Here is a 21353-nt window from a genome sequence, read left to right as displayed (position 1 = left end):
AACCTGGAGCTTGGGAAACTCTAAATTAGGATAAAGCAGGTGAATAAGTAGGATTTAAGGTAATTAGTGAAGATTTCTTACCTGGCAAATTGATGATGTGCCTCTTGTTCTTGGTCCCAAATGGAAGAGGGCTCAGTTTTTATGTAGATACACTGATCACTGGGCATGAAGCCTTCCTCCAGAACACTGTCAGAGGCTGGGGCAGCCAGAGGACCACTGCCTTTCTCTGCATGGCTCCTTGGTAACATCACAATGCCTTCAACAGAGGAAACCAGAGCCTGTGAATACACAATAAAATAAAGTTCCAAAATCAAACATAAACAATGCATTTATTCAAGAAAGATCTGTCAAGTTTTTTAATTAAGCAGAAAGAAAAGGCCTAAAATTAAAATTTGTAAATGAACACCTCTTTTAATGACAATCAAGGTCAAAAGCCAAACCCATGATCTCACTCTCCAAATCTGGTCTCCTCCCTGTTCAACATCATAATGGAAGTCTTAGCCAATGAAATACAGCAGGAAAAAGAAATAAAAGGCATATAAATTAGAAAGGAAGAACTACACTGTCCCTATATACAGATAACATAAATGTTTGTGTAGAAAACCCAGAGGAATCTACAAAACAAAACACCTCCTGGAACTAATACGTGAGTTTAGCAAAGTTGCAGGATACAAGATCAAAATACAAAAATCAATTATATTTCCATACACTAACAATGAACATGTACAAATAAACTTTTTAAAAAAGAAATTACCATTTATAATAACTATTCCACCAAATTAAATACTTAGATAGAAATCAATACAACATGTATGGGATCTGTATACTGAAAACTATAAAATACTCATGAAAGAAATCAGAGAAGACCTCCATAACAGAGACACATACATGTTTAAGGACTACAAAACTCAAAATAATAATGTCAATTCTCCCAAGCTGAGCCGTAGAACCAAGAAGATTAATAAACTCCAAGTACAAGAAACATGAAAAACATTACACCAAGTTACATCATAATCAAATTGCTTGAAAGCAGTGATAAAGAGAAAACCTTAAAAGAAGCTGGGAGGGGGGATGGGACACATTGCCTAGAAAGAAACAAAGATAAGGGTGATAGTAGATTTCTTATGGGAAACAAAGCAAGTTAGAAGACAGCAGCATAACATCTTTAAACTACTGAAAGAAAAAAACTATCAACTTATAATTCTTTACCCCATAAAAATGCCTTTCAAAAGTGAAAGGTAGGACTTCCCTGGTGGAGCAGTGGTTGAGAGTCCACCTGCCGATGCAGGGGACGCGGGTTCGTGCCCCAGTCCAGGAAGATCCCACATGCCACGGAGCGGCTGGGCCCGTGAGCCATGGTGGCTGAGCCTGCGTGTCCGGAGCCTATGCTCCACAACGGGAGAGGCCACAACAGTGAGAGGCCCGTGTACCGCAAAAAAAAAAAAAAAAAAATTGAAAGGTAAAGCAAGATTTATACACTACACTGAAAATTACAAAACATTGCTAAAAGAAATTGAAGTTTTAAATAAATGAAAGGGCACCCCCTGTTCATGGATCAGAAAATTCAATACTGCTAAGATGGCAAAACTGAGCCAGGCTGGGACTTGGGATCCTCCACCAGAGTGCTTGCACCTGGACCAACGTCTCCGTGAGCAATAGGATACAAAGAAACTACAAGTGACTAAAAATAACAGCATGCATGGGCAAGCTGGGACAATAATAAGCAATAGGATACAAAAAGGCCACAAACAAACTGCCATTTCTGAGGTGCTGGGAGCAAAAGCAGGGCGCGGTGCATCATCTCTGCACATGGCACCAAGGGGGTGGGCAGACCCCAACGCACAGACCCACCCCCATTTTTACCCCATCTAAGGACCCAAGCAGGTCCTCTCAGGGGGCAGGCAAGGGAACCTGTCTCTTGCTCTTGCTCCCTTGTGCTGTAGCACGAGCCCCAACGAAGCCTTGCCTGAAATTCTCATCTGGCCTCTTGTCGATTTCTATTGATTAAAGAGTCCAAGGGCCCAGGTTGGTAACACTTTTTGGCAACTCTGCTGGGACCAGTGGGGCCTTCTTTTTTTCCTTGCCCCTCTGAGAGAGGATCTGGGCCCATCTGGTATAGCTGATTGCAGCTTCCTTGCAGCTGACACGTGGCCACCTGAACCTTTGCTTCAGTGCGGCAGGGATTGGTAAGTCTGCCTTCGGTTGCCCCAGGGGTGTCACTATCCTCATTCAGGCAGCTTTCCCCTTCTATTTTCCCTGTGTCCATTTTCCCTCTTCTGATCTCTTTCTCTCTCTCTACAACTCCTTGCTCTGTCCTCTCCTACTTCTCTGTCGCATCCTTCTGAGAAGTGAGTGTTGGGCACCTACAGCCTAACTCCTTAGTTGGTGAGGCCATGCTCCCTCTGGCTGGCGCCGGCTCACCCTGACAGGTGACAGAGGTGGGACAGGCTTGCCTCATACCGTGCAGATCTTGGTCCGGTGGGCCTTCCTTGAGGGGAGATTTCTGAGAGTGACAGAGGTTCAATCCTCATACTGTGCAGTGGCTGGAAGCCCAGTCGTCACAAACTTCTCAACTTCTTTTTCCTGGGTTAAAGTCCCAGGTGTGGGTTAGAGTCCCACCAGCACTGGTTTCTGGGTCTGATCACCCTGGTGGGTGGTGGACGGAGTGCCTCCCTCCACTGGCCCTTGTGGAAGAGCACAGCAGACTGGAACTGCCTGAATAGACACACGCAGAGGGGCAGGCTGAAACAGCAGGCTTTCTCTCTTTCTCCTATTTCTTTTTCCTTACTTCATACATCTAAACCCCCAGCCCCCGAGGCCCCTGTTGAGGTGAACTTTACACAACCCCCCAATATTTCTCTTCCTGTGTGCTCAACTGTGGGGAAGGGAGTTCTGAGATCTCCTTTGTCATCTCACCCTTTGGTTTTGTTATGCCGGGTCTTGAGGACTCCATCCAGCTGCAGGATCTCAGTTTGTTAGCCGCCAGATTTATATGTAAACATGGGAAATGCCCCCAAAGATTAAAACTCTTAAAAATTCGGGACAGTTTAAATTAGATGGTTTAAAAGCCATCTTCTTTTGCAACACAGCCTAGCCCCAATATGCCTTGGGTGACCGGAAGAACTGGCCACAGAAGGGATCCCTTAACTTTAGCACCATTTTACAACTGGACCAAAATATTGTAAGCAGTCCCCAAAATGGGGGGAGGTCCCTTACGTGCAGGCCTTTATGAAACTTTATCAAGACCCCGGTTTGAGGGATTCCTGTTGTGTGTGTGGCCTCTATTTCTGTTTTGTCCCCAGAAGATTTAGAGCCAGACTTTCTCACAGATCCCCTTTCAACCGCCAACTAGTCATTGGCACATTGGGCCTCTTTCTCATTGGGCTTCTTCCCCTTCAACATCACCTTCAGTCCCTCGACCCCCACCTTACCCCATTTAGCCAGGAGCCCTGAAACCAGAGCCCCCAGTGCTGTCCCCAATGGGGCCCTGATCAGGTTCAAAATTAGCCCCCACTTTCACACCACAGGGTCTTTACGCCCTCTGGGAAGTAGCTGATGGGAATAGGGAATTACTAGAGTGCATGTCTCCTTCTTGATGAGAGACTTAGGAATCCGTAAGGAGGGGTTTGGCAGGTTCTCATAGAACCCTGACAAGTTTAGGGACAAATTTACCATGCTGGGGTTAATGTTTTCCCTGACATGGCAAGAATTACAGTTATTCTGAACCACTGTTGCCCCCTGGACAAGAAGGAATGTATACTAAGAAAGGCCAGGGAACACACAGACAGCCGAGTGGCCACCAACCCACAGCACCAGATTTATTGAACTGGTGACGCAATCCCACAACAGGACCCCAACTGGGATTGTGAGGATCATGTAGGCCAAGCCAGGATGAGACGTTATATTACTTGTTTATCAGAAGGAATGAAAAGGCATATGGTGAAGCCTGTAAATTATGATAAGGTCCAAGAGATTACACAGGAAAAAGATAAAAACCCAGCAGTCTTCCTGAGTCGGGTGACAGAGGCATTCAGGAAGTACACCAATACAGACCCTGAGTCTGCACAAGGGAGGTCACTATTGGCCATGCATTTTATCACCCAGTCCTCTCCTCATATCAGGAGGAAATTACAAAAGCTTGAAGCTGGGCCCCAAACCCCATTGTCAACCTTGGTAGAGGAGGCCTTCAAGGTCTATAACAACGAGGATATGGCAAGGGAGGCCAACACGGATAGGAGATTAACAAAGAAAACACAGCTCTTAGCTGCTCTGATCCACCCGCCATCTTGAGGGGACACTAGACAGCTGAGAAGACCAGACCAGCAGCCCAGGAACCACCTGGGCAGGAATCAGTGTGCCTTTCTCTGGAAGGAGGGGCACCGGGAAAGGGAATGTCCTGAGCACCCTCCTGTGGGATGGCCAAACAGCAACCCCAGCTGGCCCCAGCTCCTGGCGATAATATCCTTTAAAGCCTGAGGCCCTGAGGGGGATCCAACAGCTGCTCACCAAATTCCTAAAACACAGAGTCATTAGGCCCTGCCAATCCCCTTGTAACACCCCGATCCTCCCTGTTCAGAAGCCTGATGGGGAGTGTCGGTCTGTGCAAGACTTACGAGCAGTGAGCTAGGCAGTCATCCCTGTTCACCCGGTGGTGCCAAGCCCACACACCCTCCTTGCCCGAGTGCCAGCAAGCACTCAGTATTTCTGTGTTGGACCTCAAAGATGCGTTTTTCTGTATTTCTCTACATCCAGGATCTCAATACCATTTTTAAAAAAATTTCTTCTGGAAAGGGAGGAAAGTGTGTGTGTGTGTATATATATATATATATATATATATATAAAATATTTATTTATTTGGCTGCATCAGGTCTTAGTTGTGGCATTCAGGATCTTCACTGCAGTGCACAGGCTCTAGAGCCTGTGGGCTTAGCTGTCCCGCAGCATGTGGAATCTTAGTTCCCCGACCAGGGATAGAACCCACGTCTCCGGCATTGGAAGGTGGATTCTTAACCACTGCACCACAGGGAAGTCCCTCAATACCTGTTCTGCCTTTGAATGGAGGGACCCTGACCCTCTGGAGGCTACTCAATACACTTGGACAGTGCTTCCGCAGGGTTTTCAGGATAGTCCCCATTTGTTTGGAAACGCGTTAGCAAAAGAATTGAGGGAACTAAGCCTGAAAAATGGAACTCTATTACAATATATTGATGATCTGCTAATAAGTAGTGAGACAAAGCAAGTTTCAGCTCAGAATACTGCTAAGGTCCTAATTTTCTGACAAAGGCTCAGATTTCACAACAGTGTTCAGTATTTAGGATTTATTTTGACCCCAGGAGCGCAAGTCCTGGCCATGGATTGAAAGACAGCAATTAGTGCACTACCATCTCCAACCACAAAGAGACAACTCCAAGGCTTTCTCAGGATGGCTGGGTTCTATTGTATCTGGACTCCAAATTATGGCCTTACAGCAAAACCCCTATATGAGGCTCTGAAGGGGGAAGAAAGGGAATAGGGGCCACCAGTAGGCCTTTGAGACTCTGAAGACTGAGTTGAGTAGGACACCAGCATAGGGGCTTCCAACGTCAGACAAACCCTTCACCCTATACTCCATGAGAGGTCAGGGATAGCGCTCGGAGCTCTGACCTGAAAGCTGGGGCCAGATCAAAGACTGGTGGCTTACTTTTCAGAACAACTGGACTCGGTGGCCCTGGGATGGCCAAACTCCCTGTGAGCAGTAGCAGCCACGGCTCTACTGGTTAATGAGGCTTCCAAGCTCACCCTAGGACAACACTCAGATGTGTTAACCCCTCATCAGGTACAATCTGTGCTAGAAGTCAAAGGACATCACTAGTTGACTGGAGGAAGGTTAACAAGATATCAGGCCCTCCTAATGGAACCCCCGACATTCCCTTAAAGGTGTGCCAAACCCTGAACCCAGCAACTCTGCTTCCAGCGGCCAAGAATGGAGACTTAGAGCATCAGTGTATAGAGACCAGAGAGCAAACTTACTCCAGCAGGCCTGATCTTCTAGATGAGCCTCTTGACAGCCCTGAGGTTGAGTGGTTTACTGATGGGAGCAGTTTTCTAGAAATGGAAACCCGGAAGGTGGGGTATGCCATAGTTAGTCTAGTTGCAGCACGCGGGATCTTCGTTGAGGAATACAGGATCTTTTGTTGTGGCGCACAGGCTTCTCTCTAGTTGTGGCGTGTGGGTTTTTTTTTTTTTCTTCTCTAGTTGTGGCACACAGGCTCCAGGGCACGTGGGCTCTGTAGTTGTGGCACACAGGCTCCAGGGCATGTGGGCTCTGTAGTTTGCGGCACGTGGGCTCTAGTTGAGGCACACGAGCTCAGTAGTTGTGGTGCGCGGGCTTAGTTGCCCCGCAGCAAGTGGAATCTTAGTTCCCTGACCAGGGATCGAACCCACGTTCCCTGCATTGTACGGCAGATTCTTTACCACTGGACCACCAAGGAAGTCCCGGGTCACAGGTTTAAATGTAAGAGCTCAGACTATAAATTGCTAGAAGAAAATACAGTAAATCTTCATGACCTGGTATAGGCAAAGCATTCTTTTTTTAAAAGCAATATTTATTTATTTATTTGGCTGTGCCAGGTCTCAGTTGCAGCATGCAGGATCTTCCTTGAGGCGTGTGGGATCTTCGTTGCGGCATGCAGGATCTTTAGTTGCAGGATGCGAACTCTTAGTTGCAGTATGTGGGATCTAGTTCCCTGACCAGGGATCAAACCCGGGCCCCCTGCATTGGGAGTGCGGAGTCTTAGCCACTGGACCACCAGGGAAGTCCCAAAGCATTCTTAAATTTAACAACAAAAGCAGAAGCAATAAAAAAGTACTTGGTAAACCGGAGTTCATCAAATTAAAAAATTCTGTGCTTCAAAAGACACCATCAGGAAATGGATAAAAACAAGCCACAGATTTGGAGAACTGCAAATCATATATCTGACGAGACTGGTATTAAAATATATAAAGAACCCTTACAGATCCAAAATAAAACACAAATAACCCAATTTAAAAATGAGCAAAAGGCTTGAATTTCAAGACGTTTCACCAAAGAAGATACACAAATGGCCAGTAAGCATATGAGGAGATGCTTAATGTCACCAGTTATTAGGGAAATACAATTTAAAACCACAGTGAAATACCACTTCACACACAGCAGAATGGCTAAAATAAAAAAGACAACAAGTATTGACAAGGAGGTGGAGAATTTGGAAACTCACACTTTGCTGGTGGAATAGAAAATAGAAGCCATTCAGCAGTTTCTTAACAACCTCATGAGAACTATGCAGAGTCAGTCACTCACCCCTGGGGGAAAGGGGAAGGCTTAAAATCTTACTTCTTGCTCTCCTATCAAAATCAGACACTAAGAAAATGGGTTTCTTTCATGGTGCCAACAAAACAGAACAAACAAACAAAAACCAACACCGTTTACTAACCTGGTCTGCTCTCAGCTGAGTTGAGCCATCCTTATATATCAGAGTTACCACCAGAGCTACTGCCTGTTGGAGCATTTCAATCAGCTGGCTTTTCTCCAAAGCATCCAAATACCTAATATCACAAAAATTGTTTGTGAATGCTTTTGAGTTCCTAGAATTTAGGTAGGTTTCAACCTCATCAGCATCTTCTTCCAATGCTGTAAGTTTACTTGTTTTCTCTGATGAATTATTACATGTGATATGTTTTCTTTTCAGACTCATGCTTTCTTCATTGTTTTCATTATTTATGCTTTCCTTTGGTACGGGTTTTCTCTTATGTTCCATTTTCTGTAGAACTGAAGCCTCTTGGTCACACTGTGGAATTAAACACCGGGAAGAAGCCAATGAGCTGATATTCTTCTGGTTTTGGTCAGTAGACACTTGATCTGTGAGTCTGATACTGGAGGACTGAGACGAGAACTTGATGGAAACTCTTGATGTCTGGCTCGTAAGAGAATTAAGATTCTATAGAAAAATCGAAAATATTTCGCTAGAATATGGATTCGTAAGACAGGTCTAAACCAAAGTAAAATCTGATAAAACTCATCTAAGGTAAAGTGGGAACACAGCTTCACATTAACTATGACCCAACTTTCTAATGAACTATGGAGTGTCTTCCAGAGCAGTGGTTTTTCTCAACCAGGTAGGAGTGCATATCTGCATCCTGGGCTGGAATAGGCAGGAGTTAGTTTAGAAAGTCTCCCACCACAGCCCTGTGCTGGCACCATGCGTGTAACAGGAGATGCTGTGGAGGGGACCGTGCTGCACATGTGCGTAAGAGTGAGGATGAATCACTGACAACTTCCAACCAAAGGCCATTTATAGAGAAAATTAAATCACCACAACTAGTCGATAATATGTTAATCTACCTACTAAAATTTCTTTAAAAATACAGCTCGGCAGCAATCCTCTTCCTGTTTCGATCTAGCAATGTGCAATATTCATTCATCAATTCACAGACTGAGGGGGAAAAAGCATCTCTCCGTTTCATTGTAGGATTCATTTACAATAAAATTTTATTTTTTATGTTTATTTTTCAGATTTTATGATATATTTATGCTATTCTGAACAAACGTATACCAATAATACTTTAAAGATAATTTTGAAAGAAAATGTTTTAACACAGTCACATGATCACAGAAAATTTAAACTTATAGTCATTTTTATTGCAGAGAAATATTATATGCTTTTTAAGAAAAGACTGCCAAACATAAAATTATATCAAAATAAAAATTCTGTGGAGAAGTATACAAGAAAAGGAGTCAAGAAGGAAAAGGAAAATATAAAAATTCAGATTGTTGAAGAACATCCTGCTCATGTATTTTTTAAAGGAGTGATTGTAGATATCAAGTTATCAGAGTATAGTATTTAGATATTAGTGGACATATTTTAAACTGTGATATAAGTTTTTTAAATGTCAATATTATTAATCCACCAGAAATCATGTCCTATGAAACTTTTTAAACTTGTGATAAATATTTTAAACGTCAACTTAAAAATATGTCAGGAGATACATGGCTTTTCAAAAGGCTTTTGTGAGAAAGGGAGCAAGACGATTTGAAGACCTCTGCCTTAGGGATCGAAGGAGCACAGTTTGAACACCTTTGGGAGAGAGAATTTCCATTCACTTTCAAGGGCTGCACAGTCCCTTTTCTGTCAAAGATGCCGCTCCTTCCACTTCAGGGGCAAATAACCATCCCATCAATCCAGGGATTTACTAAGGGAGCTTACATTAGACTAAGTTAGATTTGGATTTGGACACAGGTAGTTTGCTCCAGAGCCCACTCTCTTAACTATTACGCCACCTCCACCACTGCTTCCTATAGAAGGTCTTGGGTAATAACATGACCTCTTCTCATCTCTCTCCCAAGCCCAAACCATGTAACTCACCCATTGCAAATTTTATACCCCTTTCTTTCTGAACTTCTCTTTATTTCCACTACCCCAAAGTTCCAAGCTCTCTTCCCCTAACCTAAAAACTTTCCCCAAAGTCCTTCCCCCACTCTCTATAGGTGAGGATCTTTAGACTGACCATTTCTTAGTCATCTTTTAGACCTCAAGTCAGAGTGTTCATACTTCAGACAAACGTCTCAGATTCCTCTCGCCACCTCCCAGAAAAAGCGGAACGAAACAGCACAAAAACTGGGTTAGCCATCTCCCCTATCGTTCCCAAAGCACTTGGCCCTGTCTCCTATAGTGACACTAATTCACCACGTCATAGAGAAATATTGTGCTTCTCTGTCTTCCTAGTCCCCTCATACAAATTAAACTATCAGCTCCTGGAGAAGAACTCCTTTTGTTTTTTTAACCGTTGCATCCACAGTGCCTAGCATATAGTAGACACTTGATAAGTATTTATTGAATGAATGAAAGTTATCTGTTTGGAATTAGTCATACTTGCAAGGTTTCACCTTTGTTTCCAGTGACTGATTCTTCCCATCTTCAGGTAGTACTGAATACCTAACACTGGATTTGTCCACCACTTCTGCAGCTTTAAAAGACACAGAAAGGAAGCATGAGGGAATAAAGAAATTAAAATCATATAATTAGCTAAACATTGAAAATAGCCTCTATAATCATTTACTCATTATTTACTTAATTAAAACAATGTAGTAAAATTAACAACCGAAATGCATACTACCATTGTAATAAACATTTATGCAAAGTATCTTCAAATCAACTGGAGACAGATCTATGTAATCATGCAGTGTTTATTAAAAAGTAGTACTTGGTATTTGCATTTGAATACTTGATTCTGAAAACCCAAGTTCACCATTTTACAGAAAGCTTGTAAGTATTAAAGGTGAAGAAATTCTTAGACTGAATAATATTGTAATGGAACAATTACAACTTCAGTAAAATATCATTAATACAAACTTCTCATTTAGATTTTGTTTTAATTTTAATAAGTTTGGGCTGGACAGGAAGTGATGGAACCTGGGTTCAACCCCAGGCAACATGACTCAAGTTTTGGCTCGTAACCTCTGGGATGTACGTTCTCTCTATAGCAACGATAACAACAATGAAATGCAAATGGGGGAAATCTTTCACTTACGATAGAGGAAAGTTATACTCAGGATTAATTTAACAAGAAAAGCACAAGGCACTCAATGATGGAAACTTAAAATCTTACAAAATGGCATAAAGCTTGATCTATACAAATGCAAATACATAGCACTGAGATATGAACAAAATATTTAATTCTCCTAAATATAAATTTAATGCAGGGACTTGCCTGGTGGTCCAGTGGCTAAGACTCCACACTCCCAATGCAGGGGGCCTGGGTTCGATCCCTGGTCAGGGAACTAAACCCCACATGCCGCAACTAAGAGTTCGCGTGTCTCAACTAAAGACCCCGCATACCACAACTAAAAGATCCTGCACGCAGCAATGAAGATCCCGTGTGCCACAACTAAGACCCGGCACAGCCAAATAAATATATATATATATATATATATATATATATATTTTAATTAATGTAATTCTCATCAGAGACCCTACAGGGTTCTTTTAATTGAAAAAAATAATAATTTCAAAGTACATATGAAATATTAAATGTCTGAAAATAGAGAATAAAGGTAAGGGGTTTTTTTGGCTGCACCGTGCAGCATGCGGGATCTTAGTTCCCTGACCAGGGATCGAACCTGTGACCCCTGCATTGGGAATGTGGAGTCTTAGCCACTGGACCACCAGGCAGGACCCAGAAAGGTAAGTTTTTTTAAAAAAATAAAAGAAGACTTGCTTTGCCGTATTATCAGAACATACTATAAAGGCACTGCAATCAAATCCACAAGGTATTTGAATAGGAATAGACAAAAAGATCTCTAAAACAGAGTAGACAATCCAGAAACTGACCCCAGGACTTATGAGAATTTAATATACAACGAAGATGGTATTTTAATGCAGTAGAGAAGGATAGATTAATGAATAGGGATAGTACAACTAGCACCACTTCTGAAAGAAAATAATACATTGGGAAAACTGGGACAAAAAAGACAAAGGGTTAATATTTTTATTATACAAGTTACACTGATCAAAAAAGAAACAATTCAATGGAAAAGTGAGCAAAAGACAGGGAGAGGCAACACACAAAATAGCAAATCCAAAAAGCAAACAAACATTATGTAATACTCAAACTCACTAGTAGTCAGGGAAACACAAATTAAATATAATTGGAGATGGAGGAGAAGAGGTAGTCTCACTCATTGCTGGTAAAAATGTGAATGGTTAGGATCTTTTTGGAAAGCACAGTGTCAACACTTATTAAAATTAAAGATACGCACATCACTCTCAGGAGTTGGGAAGAAAAGAACGAACCCAAAGGGAGGAAAGATGGGCCTCTGAGATGCTACCAATGTTCTGTTTCTTGATCTGGGTGAAGGTTATACGGGTGTTCAGTTTGTGAAATTTTGAACTATAATCTTAGGATAGTTGTGCTGTGTGTGTGTGTGTGTTGTAACCTCAATAAAAACAAAGAGATATAAATATATAAATCATCTAACCAAACCACCTCACTCCTGGCTGTTTCACAGAAATATGTGCAACAGTAAATAGGTTTAAAGCAAAACATTTATGACAGTATTGCTTTACGGCAAAGGACTGAAAACAAAGGAGATACCAATCATGAGGGCAGTCGATGAATAAATTCTGTAACATCCACACCATGAAGCACAGAGCCATTGAAAAGAATGAGCTGTATTAGTTGACTTGAAGATGCAGAGATCTGTGAAAATATGATCCCATTGTCTAAAACAATAACCAAATCTCCCCATTTATGTACATGAGTATGTTATACCCATACACTGGCACAGGTCTGGTCCCTGGGAGGCTGACCCTGAGATGAAGGCTTGCATTCAGAAAGGTTTTGGGGTAGCGCTCTCAGGATCAACGTCTGTAGGGGAGTGAAGGAGGGAGGACTGGTCCAAGATGCGGCCGCTACAAAGGCCTGCTCTGGACCTGGCATGGTCCTGTATAGTTGTCCCCCACAGGGTCAAGGGAGCTGAGCCTTTATTCCCCAGCACCCACCAGTCATTACCCGGCTGCTCCTGGGAAAATGGTGTGCCCTTGGGCAAAGAAGCTCTTTGCAGCTGAGGCAACCATCGGGAGGGGCTGCGTGGTGAGCAGCAGCTGGGGTGATGAATGGGGGGCTCGGAGCACCCACAGTGTTCACTACAGTCCTGCCTACGGTTCACTACACTGCGCAGCTCAGATATGTTCTGGGAGCAGCTCCTTCGGGACTCTGCTGGGCCTCTTCCTGAGGGAACTTAAAAGGAAGGTTAATGGGGTGAACTGCCTGCCCTTGTCCTGCAGCTGGTCTCAAAGCTGCAAATGCTATTCACCTCCCTCTCCTACCCATTCTGAGGTTCCCCTCACCCTGGCTTGGCACCTCTGCTGGTCTAGGTAGCTTGCCTGATCGTGACCCAAACCCTCATCCCTGAGGGGTGTAAGTCCCTGGTCACCATGCCCTTCTCAGGCCACGGCCACTGCATTTACCAGCAAATTTGGTCAGAGGACCGAGAGGTGGCCAATCACATCACTTGGGTGCCACGTAGATGCTTTCCTGCCCCATTATGTAACGGCAGCCCTGACCTCTGGTGAACAGGAGGTCACCCCTAGCAGGATGGAGAGTACCTCACTTGCCTGCCAGTCTACTGGAGTACAGAACTTGAAATGACTGTGCAGCAGCTATAGCTTGAAATCGAACAGTACTCTTCCTTTGTCCCTGGTGGGTTTCCCCTGGGGAGTCAAGACTAAACCTGCAGAACCCAGAGGTATCTGGAGAGAAAAACACAAATTTATTGGGAGGGGCATTGGGAGTGATGGTAAGCAGGGCCACTCCCACTGCCACCTTTTGGCTACCAGAGCCCTTAATTATCTATACTGGGGACACTGCATCCTGCAATGGTCACTGATGTACAGTGTATACTGCAGCCTGGAGGTCACCTGAGCTCAGTCTGCTACCCACCACTCTACCAGTCTGTTGGGCTGGCATTTCTGGGTGTGTGGCTGTGACGGAACCTGTGGGTTCCACGATCATGTGCCCACTGCAGCTCCTTTGCTGTAAAGTGGGTCCCTATATCCAGGGCGATGCTATGCAGGATTCTGTGTCAGTGGGTCAAAGGCTCTGTGAGCCTTGTATTACGGAGCTCACTGAGGCCCTGCGTATGGGAAAGGCAAACCCGTGCCTGGAATACGTGTGGATTCGAGTCAAGACGAATAACGGCACCTTGGGGGCACAAGGGGTCCAGTATTGCCAACTAGCCCCCAAGTGACTGTTCTCAAAGTTCAGTACTATTGGGGACCCAGAGTTCAGTGTGTCATTAGAAATTCAACAGAGGCAACGGCGAGATCGGCCCTGGTGAGTGGGAGCGCCATGCTGTTGGGCACACGCATAGCCTCTGCCCCAGCCCCATGGTCACTCCAGTAAAGAGCCCAAGTTGCCCATACAGGGACAATAGATGACAGAGGCTGGTGGACGTCACCTAGCCAGGTCATTCCAGTTTTGTTCCTTCCTTCGACACTGCCGCAAGTAGATGCTCCCTGCGTCTGCTATTATTGTAATCCTCAGTTTTCTTTACTTCTTGTCAGCTAATCCCATTACTAGTTAATAATGCTTTAAACTTTCCCTGTTCCAATGACTATAGGGTTTCTGTTCCCTGACCAGCCCGTCTCATCCACTCCCTTAACAGGCCCTGGTACCTCTTGGCCAGGTTATGTAGTGACTTAATGGCCAAAAGAGGAGGTGGCATTTCCTGAGGGAGGATGTGTTATTTCTCAAGATAGAACCCTCTTGCACTGTCTTTAAGCTGGGGGACTGGCGGGTAGAGAGAGGGGGGCTGGCCTTTAACAGAGAGGAGTAGCTACTTCTGCAGGTCCCAGAGGTACCTGGGATTCAAACTTGAATGCACCAATCGAGACGTCCCCATCCTGCATCTCAGGGTCAGGTCCCTCTTCCTGGTCAAGGCCCTGACCTTGAGGTAGAACACCCGCCAGGGCTGAGCATCCAACGTCCTCTGGAGCTCTACCAGCCATACTAGGCTGGGGCGGGGGAGGGGGGGCGGGGTGGGGGGGGGAGCTGTGACTGCAGGTGGTCTCTTCACAGGCTAGCAGGTGAGCCCTCTGGCTATCACGTTTACCCTTTAATTGCTAATTAACCACGCTTGGCCTTTGTCTTTTTCCGAAGGACCCAGCCACAGCCACCAATGCCATTCTCTTCCATGGTCCTATTCTTTTCAAATACATAGCACTGCCCAGCAGCTTGCACAGCTGCTTGCACTGGTATGCCAGACCAGCCACCCCTAGTAAAAGCTTTAACTGCACCGCTGCCAACCGTATTTCACCTACAACTTGTGATGAAGTCATCAGTGCCAGCCCACCTAAGGGTGACCAAATTCCAAAATGCCATGTCTGCTTTCTCAGACCACTACTGGCACCCACTGCCTAGATCAAGTTCCCTGGGGACCAGACTGAGCTTTTCCTGCAAACGTCTACTTGGGGACGCTCTTGGGGAGCAGAAGGACTGAGGGAGTGGAAGCTCAAATGTGATACAGTTGCAACAAAGCCCTCAGCCAATCCCATCCAAGGAGGCGGAGGTCTGGGTGGCACAACATAGCCACACACACACAAGCTATAATTACTATCATGAGAACAAAAACATAGAAGGCATACGCTAAGTTGTTAACACAGGGAAGCAATAAGGGGAGATGTTTCAACAAAGAAAAAGCCTGAACTAAGAAAACAATGTACATATAAACCCTTTCACTGTGTGTGTGTGTGTGAATATGCAAAAAAAAAATAAATAAATTTTTTTAAAAATAAATTTATTTATTTTTGGCTGCTTTGGATCTCCATTGCTGCGTGTGGGCTTTCTCTAGTTGCAGCGAGTGGGGGCTACTCTTTGTTGCAGTGCACGGGCTTCTCACTGTGGTGGCTTCTCTTGTTGTGGAGCACAGGCACCAGGCATGCGGGCTTCAGTAGTTGTGGCACACGGGCTCAGTAGTTGTGGCTCGCGGGCTCTAGAGCGCAGGCTCAGTAGTTGCAGCACACGGGTTTAGTTGCTCTGTGGCATGTGGGATCTTCCCAGACCAGGGTTTGAACCCATGTCCCCTGCATTGGCAGGTGGATTCTTAACCACTGCGCCACCAGAGAAGTCCCCCACCCCAAATTTTTTTTTAATGTGGGATTATGGACTTTATTTTTCTGTTTAAAAAAAAAAAAAATTTTTCTGAAGTAGTACACAAAAAGACCCCCCAAAATGTTGAGGAAAATACAACATAAATAATGAAATAGTAAAGTCCTTCATATATGTTTTACATGTCTGTATGAAGCTCTTAGAAATCGGTAAGAGCTGAATTCACAGATCAACCCACCTGTGGCAGCATCAAAGATGAGACCACCTTTGCCTGCCTTCAAAAAGCTCAAAACATACCAAGAGTTAAAGCATTATGCAAATAACCCAAAACTACATCACAGGCAATTCTCTAAACTGAGTTGCCAATGAATCAAATGCAGTTTACTTCCAATAAGGCATTCTGGTAATGAAGTATCATTTGAGCAGAAATTTGTAAAATGCTACGATTTCACCACTCAGAGTCATGTACGAAGGAGAGAAAGAAAAGGTAGGCAGAGGATGAAGTCAGGAAACGACGCGTGTTTGGAAGTTAAGAGTCAAATCTGAACGGGAACTAATCCCTTATTGGTCGCATCATTTGCAAACATTTTCTCCCATTCTGTGGGTTGTCTTTTTGTTTTGTTTGTGGCTTCCTTTGCTGTGCAAAAGCTCCTGAGTTTAATTAGGTCCCATTTGTTTATTTTTATTTTTATTTCCATTACTCTGGGAGAAGGATCAGAAAAGATATTGCCATAGTTTATGTCAGAGTGCCCTGCCTATGTTTTCCTCTAAGTTTTATAGTATCTAGTCTTACATTTAGGTCTTTATTCCACTTTGAGTTTATTTTTGTGTATGGTGTTAAAGAATATTCTAGTTCCATCCTTTTACATGTAGCTGTCCACTTTTCCCAGCACCATCTACTGAAGAGACTATCTTTCCTCCATTGTATAGTCTTGCCTCCTCTGTCATAGATTAATTGACCACAGGCGCATGGGTTTATTTCTGGGCCTTCTATCCTGTTCCTTTCATCTATATTTCTGTGTTTGTGCCAGTACCATACTGTTTTGATGATTGTAGCTCTGTAGCATAGTCTGAAGTCAGGGAGCCTGATTCCTCCAGCTGAGTTTTTCTTTCTCAAGATTGCTTTGGCTATTCAGGGTCTTTTGTGTCTCCATACAAATGTTAAGATTTTTTTATCTAGTTCTGTGAAAAATGCCATTGGCAATTTGACAGGGATTGCACTGAGTCTGTAGATTGCCTTGGGTACCAGGGGGGAAGGGTGGTGGGGGGAAAAATAGATTGGGAGTTTGGGATTGACATGTACACACTGCTGTATTTAAAATGGATAACCAAAAAGGACCTGCTGTTAAATTAATTAATTTAAAAAAATCTGAATGGGGCATAAAGAGAAGGAAAGTGATGGGACATTAAGACTTAAAGGGCAGGCAAGGGCCAGGCTGCACTGTAGGAACACATGGGGATGTTTCTACAGATAAATTCTGCAGAGAGCAAGGACAAGAGCTGAGCTAATCCCAGCGACAGTGCAAAGGCAGGAGCAAAGTGGCAATAAATTGACAGCAAACAGCAATTAGGAAACTTCTGCAAATTTTCAAGTGAGAAGGAACGAAGGCTTGAATTAGAGCAGTGGGAACTGGAATCCAACACCTGGCAGGGTTTGCTAAGTGACTGGACATAAGGATTTTATGTTTATTTGATAGAAATAAAAACGTTTATCCACATTATTCTTGACCAGAATGAATATAATAAAAATAAATCTACTTTGTCATTTAGCTTTATGTTATCTGTCCTTGAAATTGCAAAGATTTCCACTACATGGTGGGACTAAAGACACACTTCACATTAATGAATTGGATTTTGACAAATATTTACCTTGAGGAGCCTTACACCTGTATTAATTTGTAATGCCTGGGCTTCCCTGGTGGCGCAGTGGTTAAGAATCCGCCTGCCAATGCAGGGGACACGGGTTTGAGCCCTGGTCTGGGAAGATCCCACATGCTGTGGAGCAACTAAGCCCATGCGCCACAACTACTGAGCCTGCGCTCTAGAGCCCACGGGCCACAACTACTGAGCCCACACGCCACAACTACTGAAGCCCATGTGCCTAGAACCCATGCTCCACAACAAGAGAAGTCCCTGCTCGCCACAACTAGAGAAAGTCCACGTGCGGCAACAAAGACCCAACGCAGCCAAAAACTAAATAAATTAATTAAATAAAATGGCCCTTTAAAGAAAAATATGTAATGTCTATAAAACTATTCTTATCTTACTAGAAAAAAGCCATATTCACCCCTAAGCTCTATTAAGTTAAAAACAATTTTGGATAAATGTGTACTAGAAAACGTTATTTGATTTCTATAGGTACTTAGGGAAAATACAGAGATGTAGTCTAATAAACATGTGCTTAATCAAATGCATGTTATACATAGCACCAGGCCAGCTGACAACCTTGAAATCACCCTGAAAAATCTTCCTCCCCTAGTATTTCCCAAAGACTTTCAGTGGCATCACTAAACACTAAAATGACAATGTAGGGCTTCCCTGGTGGCACAGTGGTTGAGAGTCCGCCTGCAGATGCAGGGGACACGGGGTCATGCCCCGGTCCGGGAAGATCCCACATGCCGCGGAGCAGCTGGGCCCGTGAGCCATGGCTGCTGAGCCTGCGCGTCCGGAGCCTGTGCTCCGCAACGGGAGAGGCCACAACAGTGAGAGGCCCGCGTACCGCAAAAAAAAAAAAAAAAAAGGCAATGTAAATTCAAGTCAGATGAACCCAATTCTGAATCTAGTTTAAAGGTATAAGAGTTAAGGTAAAAAGCTAAGCCACAGTCACAAAAGACCCACCCATACAATGGTTTAAACCACAGAAGTTTATTTCTCTCTTGTTCTGAGGTGAGTGGTCTCAGCTGGTGGAGCAGCTGTTACATGAAGTCACTCTGGACCCGGGGTCCCTCCAGCACGTTGGTCCACAGTCCTCTAGGACACTGTTATCATTTGCAGGTTGGAAAGGAGTCGTTCCGGATTCCAACTGGATGGAAGGAAAAAGGCCAGCTGGGAAGCAAGTCAGGTGTCTTCGGGACTGCCCTGGCAACAGCACACCCTGCTGACAGGAACCTGCCACTCGGCCACACCTGGCTGCAAGGACACTCAGCCACGTCAACTGCTGGCATGCCTCCGAGGAGGATGGATGGACTCCGGTGTGGCGGACAAGTAATCTCTGACAGAAAGGCCTTTGGAGCAACGTAAAACTCCCTCATATGATTAGGAAGTGGGAAGTGGCTGCCATAAAAGTCAGCATAACGGTTACCTTTGAGCAGGAAGAGTACTGAGAAGGAAATTTTGAGATATTGGCAATGCATGAGGTAGTTACATGATGTCCTCTTTATATTAATTCATTAAGCTGTATTTTAAGTTTTTGCATCTTTTTTTCACAGCAAAGGGTTTTTAAATAAAGACCAATCTTGCTGCAAGAAGATACACACTGTCCAATTCTTACTGGGTGTGTATACCTCAGTCTAGCAGATCAGAAAATTATATCCCAAAATGAAATATAACATTGTTTGGTTTTACTTAATACATTTTTGTAAAAGCAAACATTTGTCGTTTATTTCCATTGATTTCTGAGTTCAATTTCGCTATTTATCTGGTATGAAACGGGCTTTTAGAAATGAAATGCTGATTTACGATTTTATTTATAAGAGAGAAGGATTTGACATAACAGCTCAGCATGTGACAAGAGTCCGGGAATCAATTCAGGTTCAGCATCATTCATTCACCAACAACCCACGAGCAATCCAACTTTAACTCAGATTTATATGAAATAAGAATAAAACTGGTGGGACCGTGTGGCAGACAGACTCTAAGGTGGTCCCACGTCCCCTGCCTTCTAGTATTCATGCCCTTGTGTAACCCCTTGAGTGTGGGTGGGACTTACTTCTAACCAAAAGTATACAGCAACGGTGACAGAATGTGATTACCTTACATAGGAATGTAACGTCAGTCTTGCCAGGGACACTCTCTTGCCGGCTTTGAAAAAGCTGCAATAACGTAAAGCTGCTTATGGAGAGAATCACGTGGAAACGAACTGAGGGTGGCTTCTAGCCAACCATCACCAAGAACTGAGACCCTCAGTCCAAGAGCCTACAAGGGGCTGAACTCTGCCCACAACCGTGTGAGCTTACAAGCAAATGCTTCCCATTTCGAGCCGCAGATGAGACCCCAGCCCTGACTGGCACCTGCACTGCAGCCCTGCAGAGGACCCAGCTAAGCTGTGCCCAGGCTCCTGACCCACAGCAACTATGAGGTAACAAATGTGTGTTGTTTTAACTAAGTTCACAGTAAGAGTGTGACACAGGACAAATATAATCTTTGTGAAAATTCCACTTTTTCCAAATCCAAGAACACTTGACAGAAAATACCTTATCTTCTCAATAAATTTACGAAAACTAGGATTTTAACAGGGTATTTTAAGAGCATGACAAGACAGCTCATGACAGGGGCTGACTGCCATTAATTTTTCTCAACAGAGACTCACATTACTGCTTCAAGAGGCATTTTATTATTTTATCAGGGTTTTTTTTGTTTTTCTTTTGCGGTACGCGGGCCTCTCACTGTTGTGGCCTCTCCCGTTGCGGAGCACAGGCTCCGGACGCGCAGGCTCAGCGGCCATGGCTCACGGGCCTAGCCGCTCCGTGGCATGTGGGATCTTCCCGGACCGGGGCACGACCCCGTGTACCCTGCATCGGCAGGCGGACTCTCAACCACTGCGCCACCAGGGAAGCCCCTATTTTATCAGTTTTTGAAGGTAAGTATATTTTGAACTCTGTCAAGTGCACACTGCTCTTTTATTTTGGAAAGCAAGTATACAGAATAAAGGAGAAGGCTCTTTGATTTTTTTTAATTAATTAATTTATTTACTTATTTTTGGCTGTGTTGGGTCTTCGTTGCTGCACGCGGGCTTTCTCTAGTTGTGGCGAGCAGGGGCTACTCTTCGTTGCGGTGCGCGGGCTTCTCATTGCAGTGCCTTCTCTTGTTGCAAAGCACAAGCTCTAGGTGCGTGGGCTTCAGCGGTTGTGGCACGTGCGCTCAGCAGTTGTGGAACATGGGCTTAGTTGCTCTGCGGCATGTGGGATCTTCCCAGACCAGGGATCGAACCCACGTCCCCCGTATTGGCAGGCGGATTCTTCACCACTGTGCCACTAGGGAAGTCCCGGCTCTTTGTTGTTTGATGTTAACTTTCTTTACTACTTCCCCCAGCACCAACATTCCCCCTAAAACACTATCAATTGCTAGGTATGTAGTCCATACCCCAAAATTCTTACTCTTCATTATTGACTTCCATAACAAGGGCAACAGATGTCTGAATATGAATAGACTGAAACGTTAAGCGTTACTGTATCTTAATCGACAAACTGCATTTATAACAGCTTTTGCACTATGTGTTAATACTTCTCAATTATTTCATCTCAATATAATTAATTGTATCTCACTCACTTATAACCTACTCTGTAGAAGAGAAAAACAAATTATCGGTCCAGACTTACAATTTAAAATAAAAACTGCTTTGCTAGTAAAAAACAACAACAACAAAAAAAAACACACCTGGTATTCCAACCATTTCAGTCACACTTGTGAGCATTATGTCACTGCTTTTACTATTATATCATATGTCATAAACATATGCACACAGATCCACTGATCTGTCACGTAACAGTTTATACATTTCTACGGCGGTATAA

The 21353-nt window shown here is 44.1% G+C and overlaps 1 protein-coding gene across 1 annotated transcript in view; it reads right to left on the bottom strand.

Moving 5' to 3' along the window:
- LOC132426202 (HAUS augmin-like complex subunit 3) overlaps positions 1-21353 on the bottom strand; it is a 171408-nt gene that overhangs the window by 134971 nt on the left and 15084 nt on the right. The window contains exons 4-6 of the mRNA XM_060013084.2: positions 9902-9981; positions 7452-7955; positions 82-278 (exon numbers count right to left, since the gene is read on the bottom strand). Of these exons, the coding sequence (XP_059869067.1) occupies positions 82-278; positions 7452-7955; positions 9902-9981 (781 nt within the window). The remainder of the gene's footprint in view (positions 1-81; positions 279-7451; positions 7956-9901; positions 9982-21353) is intronic.

Source organism: Delphinus delphis, chromosome 5, assembly GCF_949987515.2.
Source record: "Delphinus delphis chromosome 5, mDelDel1.2, whole genome shotgun sequence".
NCBI lineage: Eukaryota > Metazoa > Chordata > Mammalia > Artiodactyla > Delphinidae > Delphinus > Delphinus delphis.
This window is presented reverse-complemented; position numbering and strand designations above follow the sequence as displayed.